At 44.0% G+C, this 21,967-nt stretch overlaps 1 protein-coding gene across 6 annotated transcripts in view; it reads left to right on the top strand.

The window, feature by feature from the left end:
* NIPAL3 (NIPA like domain containing 3) overlaps positions 1-21,967 on the top strand; it is a 95,285-nt gene that overhangs the window by 19,307 nt on the left and 54,011 nt on the right. For 3 of the 6 annotated variants that reach the window (XM_068268978.1, XM_068268982.1, XM_068268977.1), the window contains exons 2-3: positions 16,386-16,500; positions 20,427-20,671. In XM_068268978.1, the coding sequence (XP_068125079.1) occupies positions 20,582-20,671 (90 nt within the window). In that variant the 5' untranslated portion in view covers positions 16,386-16,500; positions 20,427-20,581. The remainder of the gene's footprint in view (positions 1-16,385; positions 16,501-20,426; positions 20,672-21,967) is intronic. The other 3 variants (XM_068268979.1, XM_068268980.1, XM_068268981.1) reach the window with 1 other exon arrangement.

Below are 21,967 nucleotides of genomic sequence, written 5' to 3'. Positions count from 1 at the left end.
ATACAACAAAACGTATGCTTTGAGCGTTCTCCAACGCAAGCTCTGATGTGAAAGAGCCCTAAGGGCCCTTTTACACTTAATGCGTTAGTATGCATTGGTACTTGTCTTTTCCATAGCAGTGCATTGTGAAAAAGATTTATATGCGTAGAGTGGAAACTGTGCCATAGGAAACCATGGGCATTACTTTGAAAATCCGTTTTTCTTTCAGTTATAACAGAGAGCAACTGATTAAGGGCCCGTTTCCACTACAAAATTATGCAAATGCGGCTACCTAGCTGCATCGCATCACTTCCGCCGCCGGCCGCATCTCTTCCCCATCTCCCGATGCGGAAGTCAGTGGAGGAGATGGGACGCAGCTGAGGGCGGATGCGGCCATGCGAGAATCTGCAGCATGCTGCAGATTTTCGTATTGCTCCGCAGTGGAAACTCTTCCATTGCCGTGCATGTGTTTCAGGACACCTGCGGTGCGATGCGGCTATGTAGCCGTATCACACCGCTCCTAGTGGAAACGGGCCCTACGGGCCTATTTCCACTACGCGCAGATTGGATGCAGAAAAACTGACTCCAATGAAAGCCTATGGGCCTGTTTCCACTAAACGTGATTTTTCTGATGCAGATTTTCCCATAGGCATTCATTGGAGTCAGTTTTTCTGCATCCAATCTGTGTGTAGTGGAAATAGGCCCTAAGTGTGAAAGGGACCTCAGACAGACGTTGGCATTTGTGCAGCATGAGTATGCATCCGAATCCCTGTAGCTGTGGCATTTGTAACTATAGGGATTTGGCTGTGTTGTCTGAAATTCTGAAGCAGTGCTTCAGTTTTTTATCACGTATGCAAATTTGGAAGCAGCCCATAGAGTTCAATAACCTGCAGTTCCGGATTTGTGCCTGTAAAATCACATAGAATACCCCCCCCTCCCCCCCCCCCTTGAATGTACAGAGCATTAAAGAGACTCCGTAACAAAAATTGTATCCTGTTTTTTATTATCCTACAAGTTCCAAAAGCTATTCTAATGTGTTCTGGCTTACTGCAGCACTTTGTACTATCACAGTCTCTGTAATAAATCGACTTATCTCTCTCTTGTCAGCCTGTGTCTGGAAGGCTGCCAAGTTCTTCAGTGTTGTGGTTCTGCTATGAACTCCCCCTTCCAGGCCCCTCTATGCACACTGCCTGTGTATTATTTAGATTAGAGCAGCTTCTCTCTTCTCTCATCTTTTACAAGCTGGATAAATCGTCCTCTGAGCTGGCTGGGCTTTCACATAGTGAGGAATTACAGACAAGGGCAAAGCTGTTTGCAGGAAGAAACGAGCAGCCTGAAACTTCAGTGCATGAGAACTGCAGGGGGAAAGAAACACACAAATGATCTCTTGAGATTCAAAAGGAAGGGTGTATACAGCCTGCTTGTGTATGGATGTATTTTCTATGTGTGGACATACTATACATCAACCTACTTCCTGTTTTGGTGGCCATTTTGTTTGTTTATAAACAAACTTTTTAAAACTGTTTTTAACCACTTTTAATGCGGCGGGGAGCGGCGAAATTGTGACAGAGGGTAATAGATGTCCCCTAACGCACTGGTATGTTTACTTTTGTGTGATTTTTAACAATACAGATTCTCTTTAACATGAATTGCAAGTAGACACAGTTGCGTAGAAAAGGATTTAAATGTGGGTGTGTTGGAAACACTGCTGCCAGTGTTGTGGTTTAGAATTGTATTGTGCATCTATAAATTCCTGAAGTTTACAGCAAAGCCATTATAGAAGATGAGATCATATGTGAGAACAGGCCTGACGTCAGGAAATTCAAAAGATCACAGAAATCTCTGAATACCTTTACTCTAAGGTAAAGAAATATGATATTCCATAAGCTTTGTTTGCCTCCAAAGGTCCTTTTACTTGGTGTGAACGAGTATAGAAGTGAGGCGGGAACTACTGCAATCTTTTTTATATACTGTCACATTATACATTACTATGAGGTCTCTGTACCGCTGTACCTCTAGTTTATTAACGCTATGTTATGCTGCGCAGTGGTACAGATGCATGACACTTCAAAGCCCCCTGGCAAAATAGTATTAAATTTTTTTTTAAAAAAAAATAAAAATCGCTTTGATGGCCTAGGAATGTATAGATACAAATTGATATGAATATGATAATTAAGGGATCTCCTTGAGGAGTATATAATTAAAGTATGTATATGCTTTATCTTCATTTGTCATTACTTAACCACTTAAATGCCAGACGTCTTTGGCCCCTAAAGGACACATCCGAGCATTGAAAAAAAAAAAAAAGGTTTTACTCATTTGGGGCTTCATCCAGCCCCTAGAAGTGTGTAAGGTTCCATGCAGCGATTTCACTTTCAGAAAATGAATCTGTGGGATATCTTAAAGAAAATAAAATAAATAATAATAAAAAAGTTACCGTATTTCTCGCTGTATAAGTTGCACTTTTATGGGGAGAAAATATCCCAGTGAGGACTGCAGACACCTGTCTTCTCTGTCGCCTCCTCTAGTGCGCGCCTACTGTTGACGCAATCAGTAGGCACAAACTAGAGAAAGCGGCATGGAGAAGACAGGTGCCAGTCCTCGCGTTGGCATGTATTAGGTAAGCCGCTGCACACACAGAGGGGGGCCAGCAGATACAAGAGGGATAGCAAAGGCATGTGGGGCGAGTGGAGGCACACGGGGAGTGGGGACACTGGAGGAGACACGGGGCACGCAGGTGGGAGACACTGGGCACGCAGGAAGACACCTAGGGGACACAGGAGGACACCATTTGGGGAGAACATGTACAAGACACTCCTGGAATATGAACGCACCAGGTTTAGTTTTGTTTTTACTGTGATTTGCCCTCTAAACCTAGTTGCGTCTTATATTCCGGAGCGTCTTATACGGCGGAAAATACAGTATATTCAGGAGTAGGAGGTTCGTTTATCAGTTTATTTTCCCCTCAGGTCTCCTATGGGGTGGGCACCATGTCATTTCCTGTATTTTATTTTTTTGTCATCAATGCATAAGATATAATGGATTTTAGTAAATGGCAACTATTCCATAAAAAAGTGGATATTGCACCTGTGATATGGATTAGGTCAGAAAACTTGTAGATTGCAGGTTATGGTGTTGGAGGACTTTTTTGGCGGTCAATAATTGGCAGTTTTACTCATCCCTTCTAGTGATCACACAATTACTAAAGAGAAAATTCCTCCACTTTCACATTGTAATTGCAAATCTCAAATTTGCAAAGCATACAGTAGCCACCTCATATGATCATGGGCAAATGGCAGATGCTGCTGTTTTATTAACCATGTGTTTACACATTGCTGGAGCCTGCAATAAGATCTAAATATTAGGGCATACAGTAATTGTTTATAAAGAAATGCCTCCATTCACCATCTTCTACCTTTTTTCTATTTTTTTTTCATATACTATACATTCTTCAGCATATACTATACTTTTAATGATGTCCCTTTTTCTATCAGGCCCCTTTTACACTTCCCTTGCAAGCGTGCATTACCTTACTCTGTTTTACCGCAGGGTAACGCAATGACAATGCAAGGTAATGGGGCTTAGCACGCTGACGACGCGCTGCAAAGCCCCTGCAAAGTCAACAGCACATTACTGTCGGACTTCCACGATGCAGCGGTGGTGGAAATAATGTAAGTCAATGGCCGACGCAGAAATTTTAAATATGTTGGTGCCACAGAAGGACAGGAATATGATTAGAGAACCAGGGAATCCCAACAACGTACTTCTTGTCCAGCAAGGAGTATGTCGCACGTTGAAGGGTGATGAGCAAGGGGTGGGGGGGGCGCACTATGCATACGAATTAATTACACCAGAAAGGAAAATGTGTGCATCAACCAAGTGAACCTGACAAATCTGGCTTTGCAAATTTGGCCTATTGGCCAATCACGAGACATTGCTTTTGCTTTCGCATGCCTAAATATGCAGGGTCAAAAACCAAAAACCGCAAAACAATCGCCCTGCGGGAATTAGTTCATGCTACATAGCACTATCCAGGGGCGCCACGAGGAGGCTTCCCATTGCTCCCATACAACCGGGGGGCCGCGGGGGTCCCAGGCTCTCTCACCGCCTGGAACCCACACAGCGGCACCCCGGAGGGGGAGGCTGGGGGTGCAGGCGATCTCCCCAGTGTGGCCAGCGCCGGGAAGAGCCGCCCGCACACACCTCCCAAGATTAAAAACAGGCACTTACCTTAACATCCATTGTGTTCTGCTACATGCGCATGACCTGGGCGCGACACATAAGGGGAGGACAGGTGCAAACAGCCTGCTCCAGGGCTCTCACCTCCTAAAACAAGCCATTCACCACTTGCCTCCAAAGGGAAGAAATGCAATGCTAATTACGGCTCTTCCTGGCGCTGGCCACGCTGGGGAGATCGCCTGCACCCCCCAGCCTCCCCCTCCGGGGTACCGCTGTGTGGGTTCTAGGCGGTGAGAGAGCCTGGGACCCCCGCGGTCCCCCGGTTGTATGGGGGCAATGGGAAGCCTCCTCGTGGCGCCCCTGGATAGTGCTATGTAGCATGAACTAATTCCCGCAGGGCGATTGTTTTGGTTTTTGACCCTGCATATTTAGGCATGCGAAAGCAAATGCATATTTGCATGAGCAATGTCTCGTGATTGGCCAATAGGCCAAATTTGCAAAGCCAGATTTGTCAGGTTCACTTGGTTGATGCACACATTTCCTCTCTGGTGTAATTAGCATTGCACTATGCATACGACCCTGTTGGCGCATTCTGATGCAGGATCATATGAATCATTTTTAGTACGCAATGGTCAAATGCAAAACCAGCCTTAAAACAGCGTACATATAGTTACAATGCCGGTGAGCTCAGCACAGGGTGAGCCGAACAGCGCCTCACCCTGCTGCCGTGATTCCCGGCCACATTAAATACTATTCACCTCCCCTAGCAACTCAGAGGGAGAAGTTATAAGGGGTCTGGCGATCACCGGAACCCCAAATTACCCTTACATGCCCGTGCACTATAACATTACGGGTATAGCTGTGCCTAGTTTCAGCGGCGAGTGGCGAAACCACCTGCATCGTTAAAACAAGATATATATATACATTATGCACATGGAATTTTTTCTTCTCTCCTTATTTGCATCTGTTTCATCACATAAAATTTACATCAACTGAACATGTTTGCATCTCACTGGCCATCTCTGCATTTCACAGGTCAGAATCAGAATCGCATTTATTTCGCCGAGCACGACTGGGTCATGCCCGGAATTGGGCTTGGCACATGAGTACAGGGCATGAACATAGAAACATAAGAAACAGCCTGGCATAGAGCCTAGTGGCATCACTTCATCTAACAAAACATATACATAAAAGTTTCTAAACACAACTGGATCCAAGTTAAAAAAAAGGTGGGGGGGAAAGGCTGCACGTCCCTAAACACATGTTGCAATTGAATAGTTAATCACACGGGCATACACCGCCTCTGTCAGACTGAAAAATGCATGCCCTGCATCCTAGACAAGTGCTAACATTTATTAAACTAGGAGGAACTTTAGCTTCCAATATGGTTTACATGCAAAGTATATTATACTAGACACTTGTGCCGATTAACCATTCAATTGCAACATGTGTTTAGGGATGTGCAGCCTTTCCCCCCACTTTTCCTTAACTTTGTAACTATGTAACTGTCAGGTTAGCTGCTCCCAGCCCCTCCTCCTGAGTTTCCTGTTTGCATAATAAGTAGTAGCAGATTTGCATATGATTTGCATCTGAATTGAATGCAAAGTGTGCAGAAAATCTATTTAGGTGCTTCACACTGAGTTGGTGGTCATTTCACAAAAAAAGTGGGATCAGCGCATCACCAGGCCGCCTCTGAATGGCCTCAGCTCAGAGATGCGCTGAGCCCCCCCCAGAAACTGCAAACGCACCTTGAACCCAAACAGAGGCTCTGCATATACACCAAAGGAAAACTATTAAGTGGGAGCAGCTGACCAGAAATAAATCAATCAAACATAGCAAAGAAATGAACAGCGCTACTTAAAAACAGATGAGTGCTTACCTGCAAAAAAGTGCACACCCCACTCATGGGATTCAAATACACAATGAGCATACACATGACCTGTCTACCACTTGGAGGATGTTAGTTTCCACTAACAATTTGCAATTTGTTAGGTACTCGTCCCTCCCACTGTCGAAGAAGTCTTTCCTCCATGGGAGGGGACCTAACACTAACTAAATTCTACCTATGCATAGCCTGGGCGCGCTACCAGTAAAATTGAGAATTGCGCAAAAAAGGCTGCATCATTTCAGATGCAGCCTTAGTGGTATGCGCTGGCGTTCTCCTCGCCACAACTGGATCCAACCATATACATACTACTTTTACTTTTCAAAACACATCTGTCAAGTGGATTACAAGCAGAAAGTCAGGGGAGGGGCAGTCAACGGGGGGAGAGCATGGCAGAGTTTATGGAGTTCAGTGACATTACAGCCGAGGGGAAGAAGCTGTTTGTGTCTCGTTGTCTTTGTTGAGATGGACCGGTACCTCAGATACCTCCGCCCCAAGGGGAGCTGATTGAAAAACTGGTGGCCAGGGTGGGAGGGATCCTTGGCAATCTTCAGTGCTCTGGAGCATAGTCTGGTATTGTAGAGGGAGTCTAGGGCAGGGAGTGTGTTCCCGATGATCCTTTCTGCTGACCTGATGACCCTCTGTAGTTTGCTTCTGTCGCCTTCGGTGGATCCAGCATACCAGACGAGGATGGAAGAGCAGAGGACGGATTCGATGGTTGCGGTATAGAAGTTCGTCAGGAGTTTTTGTGACATGCCGAACTTTTTCAGTTGGCAGAGGAAGTAGAGCCTCTGCTGGGCTTTCCTCTTGGTGGAGACTTGGTTTGCCTTCCATTTCAGTGTGTTGGAGATGGTGGTGCCCAGGAGTCAGACACAGGGCACTTCCTCCACCGCCATTCCTCCAATGTGCAGTGGGGGTGGGGAGGAGGCATGTTTTCTAAAGTCAATGATAATCTCCACGGTTTTTGCATTGTTGAGGACCAGCTTGTTCTCCTTGCACCAGTGGCAAATCCTGTCCACTTGCTGGCGGTATGCCTGCTCGTCGTTGTTGATCAGGCCGACTATGGTGGTGTTGTCTGCAAATTTGATTACCTTGACAGAGCTTGCCGAGGATCTGCAATTGTTCGTGTACAGGGAGAACAGGAATGGTGACAAGACGCAGCCTTGTGGGGCCCCCGTGTTGGTGGTCTTTGGTTGCGAGGAGGTGGAGCCCAGCTTTACCACCTGGGATCTGTTTGTAAGGAAGTCATTGATCCACAGTTGGAGTGTGGGGTGGACCCCGAGCTCAGCCAGATTTCCTGTAGTATATGGGGGCTAATGCTGTTAAAAGCGGAGCTGAAGTCGAGGAGGACGACCCTGGCGTATGAATTTGGTTTGTCAAGGTGGTTGTTGACAAGCTCCAGACAGATGTTTATGGTGTCATCGGTCGACCTATTTGCCCTGTATGCAAATTGATACGGGTCTAGTTGGGTTTCTGTTTTGTGTTTAAGGAGAGGCAGGACCGCCTTTTCAAAAGTTTTCATTATGACCGATGTGAGGGCGACAGGCCTGAAATTATTGAGGTTGGACGCGCCCTGTTTTTGGGTACAGGGATGATGGTGGACCTCTTGAAGCATGCCGGTACTTTGCCACACTGTAGGGACTTGTTGAAGACGGAGGAAAGGATAGGAGCGAGCTGCTGTGCGCATGTTTTCAGGCAGTCTGGCGACACTCCATTAGCGCCTGGGGCTTTCCTGGCCTTTATCCTGGATAGGTGGCACGCCGACTCATTTACGGCCGGGGGAGGCAATTTTTTTTTTATTTTTTTTTTTTTTTTTTGTCCTGGTGGAACTGCGGTATGTGGTGAAGTGAAGGGAGCCTCTGGCATCAGAAGCTCCGCAGGAGCATCGTTCTCCTCGAACCTGCAGTAGAAGTCACTGAGGTCTTCCAACAGCTCAGTGCTGGGGGGTGCGCTTTAGGGGAGGGGGGGCTTGTAACCGGTGGCACCTTTAAGCCCTCGCCAAACAGCTTGTGAGTCGTTTGAGGAGAGGTCCTCTTTCAGCTTATCTGCGTATCCTTTCTTAGCGTTTCTCAGTTCCCTGTCAAGCAAGTTTCTTGCCCTCCTGTATTCCTCCTGGTTCCCGGACTTGTGTGCGGCTTCCTTGATTCTGCACAGTTGCCGAAGTTTCTTGGAGAACCATGGCTTGTCATTTGGGTAGACTTTGAGTTTTTGTTGGTATATAGGAGTCCTCGCAGAACCTGGTGTACGAGCTCATGTTGTCTGCCCACTCATCCAGGTTTGGTGATTCCAGGGCCTTCCAGTCTGTGCAGTCAAAGCAGGCCTGAAGTTGGAGCTTGGCCTCGTTTGACCACACTTTGGTTGATCTCAGGACCGGTTTTGCAGATTCAAGGCGCCTCCTGTAGTGGTAAAGTGGTGATTGATCCTCCATCTCTTCCTTTTGCTTCTCTCCTTCCACTCTAAGCAGTATGATCAATGGTGGCTGATCAGTCTGGCCATAGCTGACAGATGTCATTCTATAAACCTTGCTGATGAAATGAGCAGAAACCAAAGATGAGATGACTGTGTCACTCTTGTAATGCTGGACTACAAACTTCTGCTCATCTATTGTTTATATTATATAAAAACAAAAAACAGTGCAACGCCTTTCACGGGTATGTTCCCGCTTCCTCGGGCAACAGATAGGAAGCGGGAACATACCTGTGAAACGCGTTGCACTGTTTGTTTTGGAGTATATTAATAAACCTGTTGTCATAAAACTGACGGTATCTTGTCTGCTTCGGGAAGGCGAGTCCACCACCACCTCCTGAGGGATTTTAAGCCTTTTAGAACCTTTTATCCTGCTGGCGCCTCTGTTCACTCTTACATTATCAATATCCACCCCTGGTGGAGGGGTGTTGCCCCTTATTTCCTTATCTACAGAGAGCGACTTTTTTAATCCTGAGTGAGGACAGGTCTAATCTCCTCACCTGCCTATACAGTGGTTACCTAGGAGGTAACCCACGTTTGGGAGTATATACATTATATACTTTTCATTTCCAACCCCTTGTTTTGCATACTACACTATATTGGGCTCTCGGTATTTCTTTTGTCTACACCAACAGTGCAAGTTTTGTATAAATTCACAGAGGTAGTTAATCAGCTCTGCTGCAACACTAATTTCTCCACCTGTGATTGTGTGTGGTTTCCTGCAAAACATGTACTGTTGGTGGCCCTTGAGGACAGGGTTGGGGAACTTTGCCCTACAGGACACTACAGTGATTAAAAAAAGCTGATATAATTTTCCTACTCTAGAGAAAAAGTTCCTCTATGGCTGACTGTGTTGCTGCTGTGGAGATTTCCAAACACTTCCTTTCCTGTGACACTCATGAACACAACAGGAGGTGGTTGAAATGCTCACTAATGTGGACCCAGACAACATTTAAAAGCTATTACAGGTCCATGCTCTATAAAACACCCCAGGAAATAATATTTATAGTTTAACCTCTTGACGACCAGCTAACGCCGATTGGCGTAAACTGGTCGTCTGCGGGTTACCATGGAAACGGCCGCTCGATCGAGCGGCCTTTCCATGTCAGTTCACGGAGGGTGTCTCCGTGAACTGACACAACTGATAGCGGCTCGCCGGCAAAATGTAAACAGGCGGGGAAGAAATCCCCGCTGTTTACATGATATGGCGCTGCTGCGCAGCAGCGCCGTAAGGCAGATCAGCGATCCCCGGCCTCTGGCCGGGGATCGCCGGCATATGATAGGCTGAAGCCTATCCCACAATGCGCAGGACGGATATCCGTCCTGAGCAGCCCAGCAAGGGAGAGGGAGGTAAGGGGAGGGAGGGAGCGCACAAAACGCTGCGGAGGGGGGCTTTAAGGAGCCCCCCCGCTACTCACTAATGGCCGGCGGCGATCAGACCCCCCCCAGCAGGACATCCCCCTAGTGGGGAAAAAAGGGGGGTAGTCTGATCGCCCTGCTGCACTCCTGATCGGTGCTGCGGGCTGTAGAGCCCACGCAGCACCGATCAGTGAAAATTCCCCTGGTCGGCAAGTGGTTAAAAGAAGATATATTTGTCTTTCCTAATTTTGGCAATGTGAGCTACAATTAATAATGTACTGTAGTTTCCATGCTCAGCTTTCCTAAGGGCTATGCCACACAAGCTACTCAGTTGCAGTAACTAGTATATACCGCCTGTACCTAGTCTCCATCAATAGACCTACATTAGGAGCTACTGTCACTTGTGAAATGGGCAGGAGGTTGCTGGGTAACTAAAGGCAACAACTGGTGTGACCACAGATTCTCCAAATACAAATATATTGCTGGATAGCAGTAGCAGCATGTAGTGACAAGGTGCAGTGATTGTGATGTGACAAAGTTGCTCATTTTACTTTGCCCTTAGTGGTTGGTAACAGCATGGCATAAACATTTTTGTAAAGACATTAAGCATATTATGCCTCCTCTTCCCCCTCCAACAATAAAAGGCTTGCATTGGATATAGAAATACTATCTTTTCCCCTGTTTTGGTCATGTGGTCTCTCTGGCTACATCTTTCCTTGACCATGAAGCAGGAAGCTATGAAAGCATTGTGCTTCTCCCTATATAAACTACAACACACTGTCCAATGCTTAGACCAGTGGTTCCCAACCTTTTCTAATTTGTGACACATCAGGCCAGACATTCAGATCCCCATGACATATGTACGGTATAACAAAAAAAATACTAATAATAATCATGAAATTGAATGAAGAGGGTGCATCGTCCTGGATACACGTAAAAATTAAACCTAAAACCTTTCAGGAATATTGATAAAGAGAATCAGTCTGACAATAAAAACTAGAAACTGGTTCAGAGAAATAGATGAGGGTCTGAAGTTCAGAAAATACACAACAACTCAAACAAGGTCGCTTTTTAGATAGATAGATAGATAGATAGATAGATAGATAGATAGATAGATAGATAGATAGATAGATAGATAGAGATGCTAACGGACCCTGCATACTTACTGCTACTGATGACAGATGGCTGCTAATCGGTGGCTCTTGGCTGGCACAGTAATGGCTGCTAATCAGTGGCTATCACTGCTCCTGGCACAGGCCACTTTATATGTCCCCCTAACATACAGGTGCTCCCTTGATTGGTCTGCTGCAGCCAAAGCTACAGTAGGACTACAATAAAATGGCTACCAAAGTCCGCGTTTGCGGACATGTCTTTCGGTTTATACTCTGGAAGCCAGTGGAAGGGGTCAGAGTGGCGACACATACCCGAAACCGACACTGCCGCAACACATTGTGTCACTACACACGGGTTGGGAATTGCTGGGTGCTGGCTTAGACCAAGCAATATAGATGTGCTGCCACTCAGTAAATTCAGGAAAATATTGTAGAATACTGCAAAATATACGTCAGGTGCTTACATTGTCTTATATTGTTAATTTCAGGAGTACTGGTATGTTGGATCAGTGAAATTGACTTTATACCTTATAATCTCGTTTATAGTAAACACTGATACAGTATAACTTTGGTTATAGTAAATTAAATGTCCCAGTCAAGCACCCTTATAAGTATATATTAATTAGAAGTATAAACTCTGATGTATTAAAACATCTGTTATATTGTAGAGTTTTTTTCTGGCCCCGGCGGTATTTTGTCTGGCTATAGTGGAAGGGTGCATGTGTCAAACGGCAGTCGGAGAGCCATCAGTAGGGATGATCAATGATAAGCAAATGCTCCCAAGATTAAGCAAATTTATGTAAATTTTTATGTAAATATATGAAGCTTGAAAAGGACTTGATTGGTCCATTTTCAAGCTGCATATATTTGCATAAAAATGTACATAAATTTGCATATCATTTGTCATCCCTACCCATAAGCCATGGTCGGTGGGCGGGCTGGTAGCCACTTGCAGCCTGCTCCCTATCTGCACACTACTCTCGGACCGCATGGATTACCTCAAAAGCACCAGCCGGTGAGACCTATGCTTCCTGTGTAAGCTGCTGCCTGATAATTGAGGGCATCATCTTTCATCTGTGACTTGCTTGTGCATGACTGCAACACTACAGTATCATCCAGGCTACACGGAAATGTGGACAGCGGAACATACTATCAGTACTGTACCTGCATTAATTGGTGAGATCTATGCTTCCTGTTCAAGCTGTTGTGTGATGATTGCATGCAAATCCCTTGCATATTTAGCACCGTGCATTCTGATCTAACTTCGACACTGTCTGTGCTTGCTTGCTGAAGCATGGAAAACAAAAATGGCTCCCAGTTATTTATGTTATGGTATACTTTGTGCTTGAGAATGACAATTTCTAATATAGGAAACTACTTTGCCTGGTCCCTTGGAGTTTACTATAAAGGGTTTATATACGACAAAAATATCTGCGCCAAATACAGTAAAATACCATACTACTTTATTTAAACCCAATCACATGAATTAAAATCAATTGTAGCAACTTCAACCCAATAGACACTCCTATAGGAAGAATGACACTTTGTGTGTTAAATGAATCACATTTCCATCATTGCACTCTCCTATATGATTCCACACTCTAGCGTTTTCTATCAACCTATACAGCTCTAACCAGGTATCCACTTGAACGGTTTTCACCAGTACAACACTCTTCTTATTAATGTGTCCTTATTTCTTCAATTTGACAGATTGCGTTTCACAGTCATCAATAGACGTTCTTCCACTTTGTTCAATGCAATATTCATTAGTGGTAGTATCTATAATTATTGATAGTTGTGGAGGTGCACCTCGCTGTAACTCACTTTTACGTAGTAGTCCAGGAGAGGGGAGAAGGTTCCAGAGTCCTCGTACCTCAAAGGTAGCAGAGTTTCTCAGCTCTTCCAGCGGCAGTGAGTCTCGGCCGAAGACTTCACCCAAGCGTCCCCGCAACAAACGCTCCCGCTGCTTCTCCGCAGCCCGGACCCAACAAATTGACAGACCTCCGGCGTACTCTACCAGATGTTCAGGGTGACGTCACCACTTTCAAAGCCAATCAGCCGAAATGTTTCAGTAGGCATGCCTACCTTCCTCAGGGCTCTGAGGAAGGTAGGCGTGCCTACTGAAACATGTCGGCTGATGGTATTTTACTGCGGGGACGCTTGGGTGAAGTCTTCGGCCGAGACTCACTGCCGCTGGAAGAGCTGAGAAACTCTGCTACCTTTGAGGTACGAGGACACTGGAACCTTCTCCCCTCTCCTGGACTACTACGTAAAAGTGAGTTACAGCGAGGTGCACCTCCACAACTATCAATAATTATAGATACTACCACTAATGAATATTGCATTGAACAAAGTGGAAGAACGTCTATTGATGACTGTGAAACGCAATCTGTCAAATTGAAGAAATAAGGACACATTAATAAGAAGAGTGTTGTACTGGTGAAAACCGTTCAAGTGGATACCTGGTTAGAGCTGTATAGGTTGATAGAAAACGCTAGAGTGTGGAATCATATAGGACAGTGCAATGATGGAAATGTGATTCATTTAACACAAAAAGTGTCATTCTTCCTATAGGAGTGTCTATTGGGTTGAAGTTGCTACAATTGATTTTAATTCATGTGATTGGTTTTTAAATAAAGTAGTATGGTATTTTACTGTATTTGGCGCAGATATTTTTGTCGTATATAAATATTTTAAACGTAGGGGTGGAGGGCTTAACCCCTTTTATATCTTGCAGCCTGACGAGTACGTTTAATTTGAAGCGCTACAACTACGAATTTGTTTCATTTCTTCTTTACTATAAAGGGGTTCTACTGTAACTTATTTTCACTTGTTGGTTATAATAACCCTGTGTCAATTGCATTTATCTGCCACATAGCTCTTTCATTCTGGTTGGTCCTGTTGCACAGCTGTAATTGGATTGTGGCTATGACTGCATCTGACACAATGATAATATGATCCTTGACCACACCCTCCTTTGGTATATGTTATGACAGTGTTTGAGCCACAGAACCTTTTAAAAGTGAGATGAAACTCCATATTAACTGAAAAATATAAAATAAATCCTTGAATAAGAAATTATTTAGCTTACCTACCTTGTTGTTTTTAAGCGTTCACTGCCAAGTTTAAAGTGTACCAAAGATGGGGCCCCTGCCATAAATTATACATACCGGGGCTTCTTCCAGTCCACACCGGCCTGATCACTGTCACGGTGCTCTCTGTTTGCCTGCAACTGGCCCCAAAAAATCCTACAGTTGGGGCAAGTCAATCCTGCAGTCAAGCACAGTCCAGCCCTTGTCTCGCTCCTGTTGCCTGGAATGTTCTGCTCCTGTGCAGTACTACGCTCAAGGCAACGTGATCGCATACGCATTGGGCCCTGGACTGGAGGACTTTCTGGGGCCAATTCTGGAGAAACGGAGAGCAAGAACAAGACGGTGTGGGAGCAATCAGGCCGGAGGGGGCTGGAGGAAGCACCTGGTATGTATATTTTATGGTGGGGGGCCCATATCTGGTTCCCTTTCAGAAAAATGTGATATGAAAAATACAATATTTTTGCTGGTTTCCATTTTTACTATTTCTCTGTGATGTCAAAAGTGACATCACTTCTTCCCTATTTTTTTAACCCAGCTCACTGTTAATTTACTGCTTATTTTATAGATTGCTGTTCCACAGCAAACATCACATAGATAACAGGCTTACGTCACTGTGTAAACTCTTCAAATGGGGAAGGGGGGGGGGGGGAGGCAATAATCTACTGGTGATAGTGTCCTTATATTATCTGAGATTGGAAGTTTCTTTTTGCATTTTGAGATAAGCTAGTAATTTTATTTAAAATCCACTAACCTGTTGGCACAGTTCAGCTAAGGTACACAAAGAAATTAAGGGGCATATAGATACCTATTTTAGAAAAAAGGGTGGTTTAACCTATATTTTTAGGGCAATTTTTTGATGTTACAACCACTTTAACCTCTTGTGGACCGCGGTCTTAAACCACCTTAGTGACCAGGCCATTTTTTTACAAAATAGGCCACTGCAGCTTTAAGGGTTCGCTGCAGGGCTTTACAACTCAGCCCACAAATGATTACCCACCCCCTTTTCTGCCCACCAACAGAGCTTTCTGTTGGGGGGCTCTGATCGCTCCCAGGTTGTTTGTTTGTTTGTTTATTTTTTGATACAAATATTTTTTTTAAATCAATATTTATATTTTATTGTTTTGTCTTCCCCCTCCCTCCCTCCCCCCGCCAGCCAACCAGCGTGATCGGCTGTCATAGGCTTCAGCCTATGACAGCAGATCACTTTTGTGCCACCTAGGGGGACAGCCGTGTCACATGGCTGTCACTTCTGTCACTTGCGCTCAGTGTGAACCTGCTTTCTTTCTGTGAAGGGCACAGGACGCCAGTGGCGAATTTGCCAATCTTGGTGTTCTATGACAAATGCTAAATGTCCTGTACGGTGTTGGGCTGTGAGCACAACCCCCACCTGTGGCCCTCATACCACCCTCATGGAGTCTGTTTCTGACCATTTGAGCAGACATGCACATTTGTGGCCTGCTGGAGGTCATTTTGCAGGGCTCTGTCAGTGCTCCCCCTGTTCCTTGCACAAAGGTGGAGGTAGCGGTCCTGCTGCTGGGTTGTTTCCCTCCTATGGCCTCCTCCACGTCTCCTGATGTACCTGCCTGTCTCCTGGTAGTGCCTCCATGCTCTGGACCAGGCATGGGCAAACTTGTCCCTCCAGCTGTTCAGGCACTACAAGTCCAACAATGCATTGCAGGAGTCTGACAGCCACAGTCATGACTCATAAAGGCAAATGCATTGTGGGATTTTTTTAGTTCCTTAACAGCTGGAGGGCCAAGTTTGCCCATGCCTGCTCTGGACACTACACTGACAGACACAGCAAACCTTCTTCTTGCCACAGTTCACATTGCCACAGTTCACATTGATGTGCCATCCTGGATGAGCTGCACTACCTGAGCCACTTGTGTGGGTTGTAAACTCCGTCTCAGGCTGCCACTAGAGTGAAAGCTCTACCAGCATTCACAAATGGTCAGAACATCAGCCAGAAAGCATTGGAACTGAGAAGTGGTTTGTGGTCAGCACATGCAGAACCACTCCTTTATTGGGGATGTCTTGCTAATTGCCTCCGATTTCCATTTTTTGTCCATTCCATTCGCACAACAGCATGTGAAATGGATTGTCAATTAGTGTTGCTACCTACGTAGACAGTTTGATTTCACAGAAGTGTGATTGACTTGGAGTTGCACTGTGTTGTTTAAGTGTTCCCTTTATTTTTTAGAGCAGTGTTTTATTATTATTATTATTATTATTATTATTATTACTATTATTGTTGTTCATGTTTACATATGTTATACTGGAATGCGCTCTTAGCCACTTTTTTATATGTCCCAGCTAATCCTTATTCTGCCTGAAGAAACAGGTCACACCTGCGAAACGCATTGCACATTGGAGTGTATAGAAAAATCCTTTTAAATTAAATCAACTAAATCGAGTCATCTCTGGGGAGGTAAGACCACCACTACCCCCCTTTTTAAACTGTTTTAGAAAATATTAATCTTCTTTGCACCTCTGTTGTACTATTATTTGCATACTGTGTCTACCCTCAGTGGAGAGGTGTTGCCCCATTCTTCGATTATTCAGAGAGCAACTTCTTATACTGAGTGTGGTCATGCCTATACAGTGGTTGCCTACCTTTTGTGAGTATTATTTAACTCAAATAATCTTTATCCACATTATTTTGATGTACTACATAACTACATCATTGTGGGTTCTCATTTTTTTTCTTTTTGTCTTTCCACAAGTTGTTTAAAGATATGGCAGACTAAATGGTACATACTAGCTGTCACATGCACAAAGCTGGTATACAGTTCAGTCCTAGGCCCCACTGTGGCAGCCTAGGGCACACCAACCTTCAATACATATGCACTGCAATAGGTGTATCGCTGATAAGGATTGTAGCACTCTCTCCCCAATACTGGTAGAGGTGAGGCAGAGGAGAGCAGGCTTGATCACACAACTATATCCTATGAACACAAAATACATATTATGGTGTATTGGTTAAGGGCTCTGCCTTTGACGTGGGAAACCAGGGTTCATATCCTGGTTAGTGGTAAGGCTCGGTACCTATTCAGTAAAGTGTCCTTAGGCAAGACTCCCTATCACTGCAGGGTGATCTCTTGAGTGTGCTCTTAGTGACTGCAGTACTTGAGCTCTTTGAGTCCGACAAGAGAAAATCGCTATACAAATGTTAGGATTATTATTGTTAAGTCCTGTAGACACTAAAATAAATAAATTTGCTGAGCTTTGTTAATTTACTATTAAAATAAATGTATATAACACTGACAAGTTTTCCAATTTATGGTCTTAATCCAAAATGTTATTTCAGTAATCATTTGCAAAGCTGATAATTTTGCTTTTCATTCAAGCATTAGCTTTTACTAACTGAAACGGTGAGATGTGAACATATCTGACTCGGCACACATATGATCATGTTTTGGTTATGCATAATTAGTGTTTTGTGAATAATCAAATAGCATTAATATCCAGCTACATAATTGTAATGTTGTTAGTATGTTATGAATTTACAAGGGTGCAGCAACAAATTTGTATTTGGCCTACATGCTATACTGCCTGATAGCTTGACGTAATCCTGTGCTAAAAACGACAATTCTGTTTAAAGGTATGACTGCATTAATTGCAGTGCTCACTTTGTAAAAGTATGCAGAAATCTGCCACAGGTCCAGACGTTAATAGAACTACATTGTAGCTTTGTTTGGCCACCAGATAGTATAACAGACTCTGCATTGGAACAGAAGCTAACCTTTAAAGGATACCCTAAGTGACATTTGACATGAGATAGACATGTGTATGTACAGTGCCTCGCACACAAATAACTATGCTGTTTCTTTTTTTCTTTCTCTGCCTGAAAGAGTTAAATATCAGGTATGTAAGTGGCTGACTCATTCCTGACTCAGACAGGAAGTGACTACAGTGTGACCTTCACTGATAAGAAATTCCAACTATAAAACACTTTCCTAGCAGAAAATGGCTCCTGAGAGCAAGAAAGAGGTAAAAAGGGGGAATTTCTTATCAGTGAGGGTCGCACTCTAGTCACTTCCTGTCTGAGTCAGGACTGAGTCAGCCACTTACATACCTAATATTTAACTCTTTCAGGCAGAGAAGGGAAAAAAGAAACACAGCATAGTTATTTGTGTGCCAGGCACTGTACATACACGTGTCTATCTCATCATGTCACATGTCACTTCGGGTATCCTTTAAATGGTCGGATGCCAGGGGGATTATATGGCCAGGCGTGTGATCAATGGCATGATTTTGTGTAGAATGGCCACTTACATGACTTTCCAGCTGACTATAAGCCTGACTGTGCCCAGTGCAGGAGTTAATGTATGGTCTAGTGGTCAGGGGGAATCTCCACATTTGCAAATGCAGCCATACTCCTGGACTAGGAAATGAAGACTTTTATGCACACGAAATGCAGAATGATGCAAAAAACTGCTTGTTATTATAACTTCTTGCATTGAGCACTTTCTCAAATGCATAGCATGTGGGGAAGCATTTTCTGTTTGCTAGCACCAGCACATATGGATGGACTGGGAGTGGTAGACCTGTTTAGGTTACAGATTCTGTTTGAGGCTGGGTTGTGTACTGGTTAAGGGCTCTGCCTTTGACATGAGAGACTAATGCCGGGCATACACAGCACGTTTATGCGCCAGAATCGAGCCAGCGCGTCACCGCTTATCCGCGCGGATCGATTCCCGCTCGTCCCCGCGGGCACTTCCTTCTTAGCGCTTATCAGCGCTTCGTTTTTGCCTGCGGGGATCGAGCCGGGAATCGATCCACGCGGTGATCAGACATGTCGGAAACTATCAGTCGAGCCATCAGCGGCTCGATTGATAAGAATCTGGGCCGTGTATGCCCAGCATTAGGTTTGAATCCTGGCTAGGGTCCGTACCTATTCAGTAAGGCGTTCAAGGCAAGACTCCCTAACACTGCATGGTGGCCTCTTGAACACATCCCAGTGGCTGCAGCTCTTGAGCGCTTTGAGTCAGACGGGAGAAAAGCGCTATGCAAATGTTTGGATTATTATTATGGTTATTTTTATTTATTTTGGGGGTAAGGGTACTTTTCATGTCAAGAATTCCAAAATTATGTTTAGATATTACTATAGTATTTAGTTCAGGTTACAGTGCCGTTTGTTTTACCATTTCTAGGTTATAATGTAGTTTGATATCTTCATTGCAATGACAGGTGAATGTGCATTTTGACATATCTGGTCTACAGCCAAAATCGTGGATAGGAGTGATCAAGAAATGCAAATCATTTTTGAGTTTATGCAGAACTTTGCTAATTTTTACATTAAAAAAAGTATGCATCTAGAAAATGGACAAGTCGAATCGTTCCAAGGTTGAATTTTACTGGTTCATTTTCAAGTTGGAGAAATTTGCATCAACTCAGAATTATTTGCATCTCATTGACCATCGCTGGCTGTTGATACACTGGTTAAAGGGACCCTGAACAAAGTTAAAAAAAAAAGGACAAATCTGGACTTACCTGGGGCTTCCTCCAACCCCTTGTAGCCTGCAAACTCCCTCTGCATCCTCTGGATCCCCTCCGTGGTCCCGCTGCGGGTTCGGTATGTGCGCGACTTCGGCCAAAGTAGCCAATTACGGCATACGTGGTACTCGAAAGCCTGAACCACACTTCAGTCAAAGTCGCCTGGTTTATGGATCCACCAGCGTGACCACGGAGGGGACCCAGAGGACACCGAGGGACCTTGCGAGCTACAGGGGGGCTGGAGGAAACCCCAGGTAATTCCAGATTTGCTTTTTTTGTACTGCTGCTCAGGGTCCCTTTAAAATGTTTGTGCCCCCCCCATTGTGGTGTTCATTGCAGCTTTAGTAAATCACCCCTGAAGTATCCTGTATGCCTGTCTACTGTAAATTACTAGTGGAATTTAAAAATGGAAAATGTATGCCTGGAAATACTTTGTCCACATAGTAAATAGTGATCTGCACAGGTCTATGGAGCGAGCCAGACATTAAAAGCACCTGGGGTTTTTACTTGCTCTGAGTGCAGGACCTGACTATCTAAAAATATGTTCCAAAACAGAAAAAAAAACCTTGGCCCTTGTAATATGACATGACTGTCTACTTCAGCTGTTTGTTTTTTCTCTTCTTTTGTTTAACTCTTGGCAGTCAAACCTGCAGACAGACTTCTGAAAATTCAACCTTCATTTCATGTGCAAAAACAGAAATTGATCTGTTAATTAAACAATATAATCCATTTAATGATGAATAATGTAAATTTAACACAATCCTGTTTGATTCTGTAGATAACTTGAAAGCTTGCCCTTTATAAAAAGGTGACAACTGATTGGAGTTACACTGCTTCTATTATGTTTCCATGGTTTAGGAAGAGGTGGTACTTAAGGTGATTGCATGTGGCCACGGATGAAGTCAAGTCTATGATGACAAAGCAAGAGTTCTTTCTGTGTAAAAGAGCTGGTGATCTTATCTTCCGACTGGAATTGAAGATGCTGTAGGAGGATCATAAACTGGCAGGAGAAAATGGAGAATACTACCACTCCTGCTGTGCAGCTGGACACACAGGCACCTACCATTCCAGTAGCCCCTACGAACAATCACTTTTCCTACAAGGTAGTAAACCCAGTTTGATCTTATATCTCCATTTAATACAGTATTTTATTATGAATATTTTAGCTTATGAAACCGGAATCATCAAACTAGTTCTCCTACAGAAGAACTGAAGGAATGTATCAGTTCTGTTCAAAAAACAACCACTCTGCAGCCATTTTTCAAGAGCAAGTTAGAAAATTACATATTTGGTTACTGGGCAATAAGAATAATTCTTGTCTCCTATATCTTCGTAGTATAAATTTCTAAAGTGAACCGGAGGTGAAAAATATGTTTTGTACTGTACATACACATGTTTGTCATCATGTCATATATCGTCTCGGGTACACTTTAATCTCTTGATAGTCTCGTCTGCAGTTTATAGTTGAACAGTGTATATGCAAATACCATGGCTTGGGATGCACATCTGATCACATCAAAGGCTGCTTCACCAATAAAGTCTGCTGACAATGTTTAAGTCCTCGGGCTGAAAACAATGACTTCCTTTTCCACATCTGACCTAAGCACACTCTCTCGATGTTTTCTGTCTATGCTCTGATAGCTTTCCCTACCGCTGTCAATGCTATGGCAGGCTTGCATGCTCCCTCGGATAGTACATACACCTTTTTTAGGTCCAGATCTGCCTTGTGGTGCAATGCAGCCTTAATGGATATGGAATCCTCTAACTGAAGTGTCATATGTCTTGTAGGGATGGCCCTGCTTAGGAGAACTCATGGAAAAGCATGTGATCAGTTTGATCAGCTGATAATTTGTAAGGTTCTGATTTGCTGGTCCTGATCATGTGTTAAACCAGGAAGTCATCACAGCAAATTAGAACCTTACAAATCTATCAGCTAATCAAACTGATCACATGCTTCTCCATGAGTTCTCCAAGGCTGGGCCATCTCTAATGTCTCGCCAGCCGAATGACGGTGCGTCAATGACCTCTAGTAATGATCAATCAATCTCCACTAGTAATGATCAATGAGATGCAAATATTTACGAGTTCATGTAGATTTATATCATTTTTTTTTTATGCAAATATACGCAGCTTGAAAATGGACCAATCAATTTAAACCTGGGTGCGACTTGATTGGTCCATTTTCAAGCTGCATGTTTGCATAAAATCTACATAATCCTGCATGAACTTTGCATCTGCATGAAATATTTGCATCTTATTGACTATCTCTAATCTCCACCATGTACAGAAACCTATATTTTGATGTGTTAAAATGGTTTTTAGTATCTTTTACATTTTTTGACTAGTGAATCTGTGGTTTCTTCCTCCTCTTCTCCCCCCTCCCATTCAACTGCCTCACG

Source organism: Hyperolius riggenbachi, chromosome 2, assembly GCF_040937935.1.
Source record: "Hyperolius riggenbachi isolate aHypRig1 chromosome 2, aHypRig1.pri, whole genome shotgun sequence".
NCBI classification, from domain to species: domain Eukaryota; kingdom Metazoa; phylum Chordata; class Amphibia; order Anura; family Hyperoliidae; genus Hyperolius; species Hyperolius riggenbachi.
Note: the sequence above shows the minus strand (reverse complement) of the source record. Positions and strands in the feature narration are given on the sequence as shown.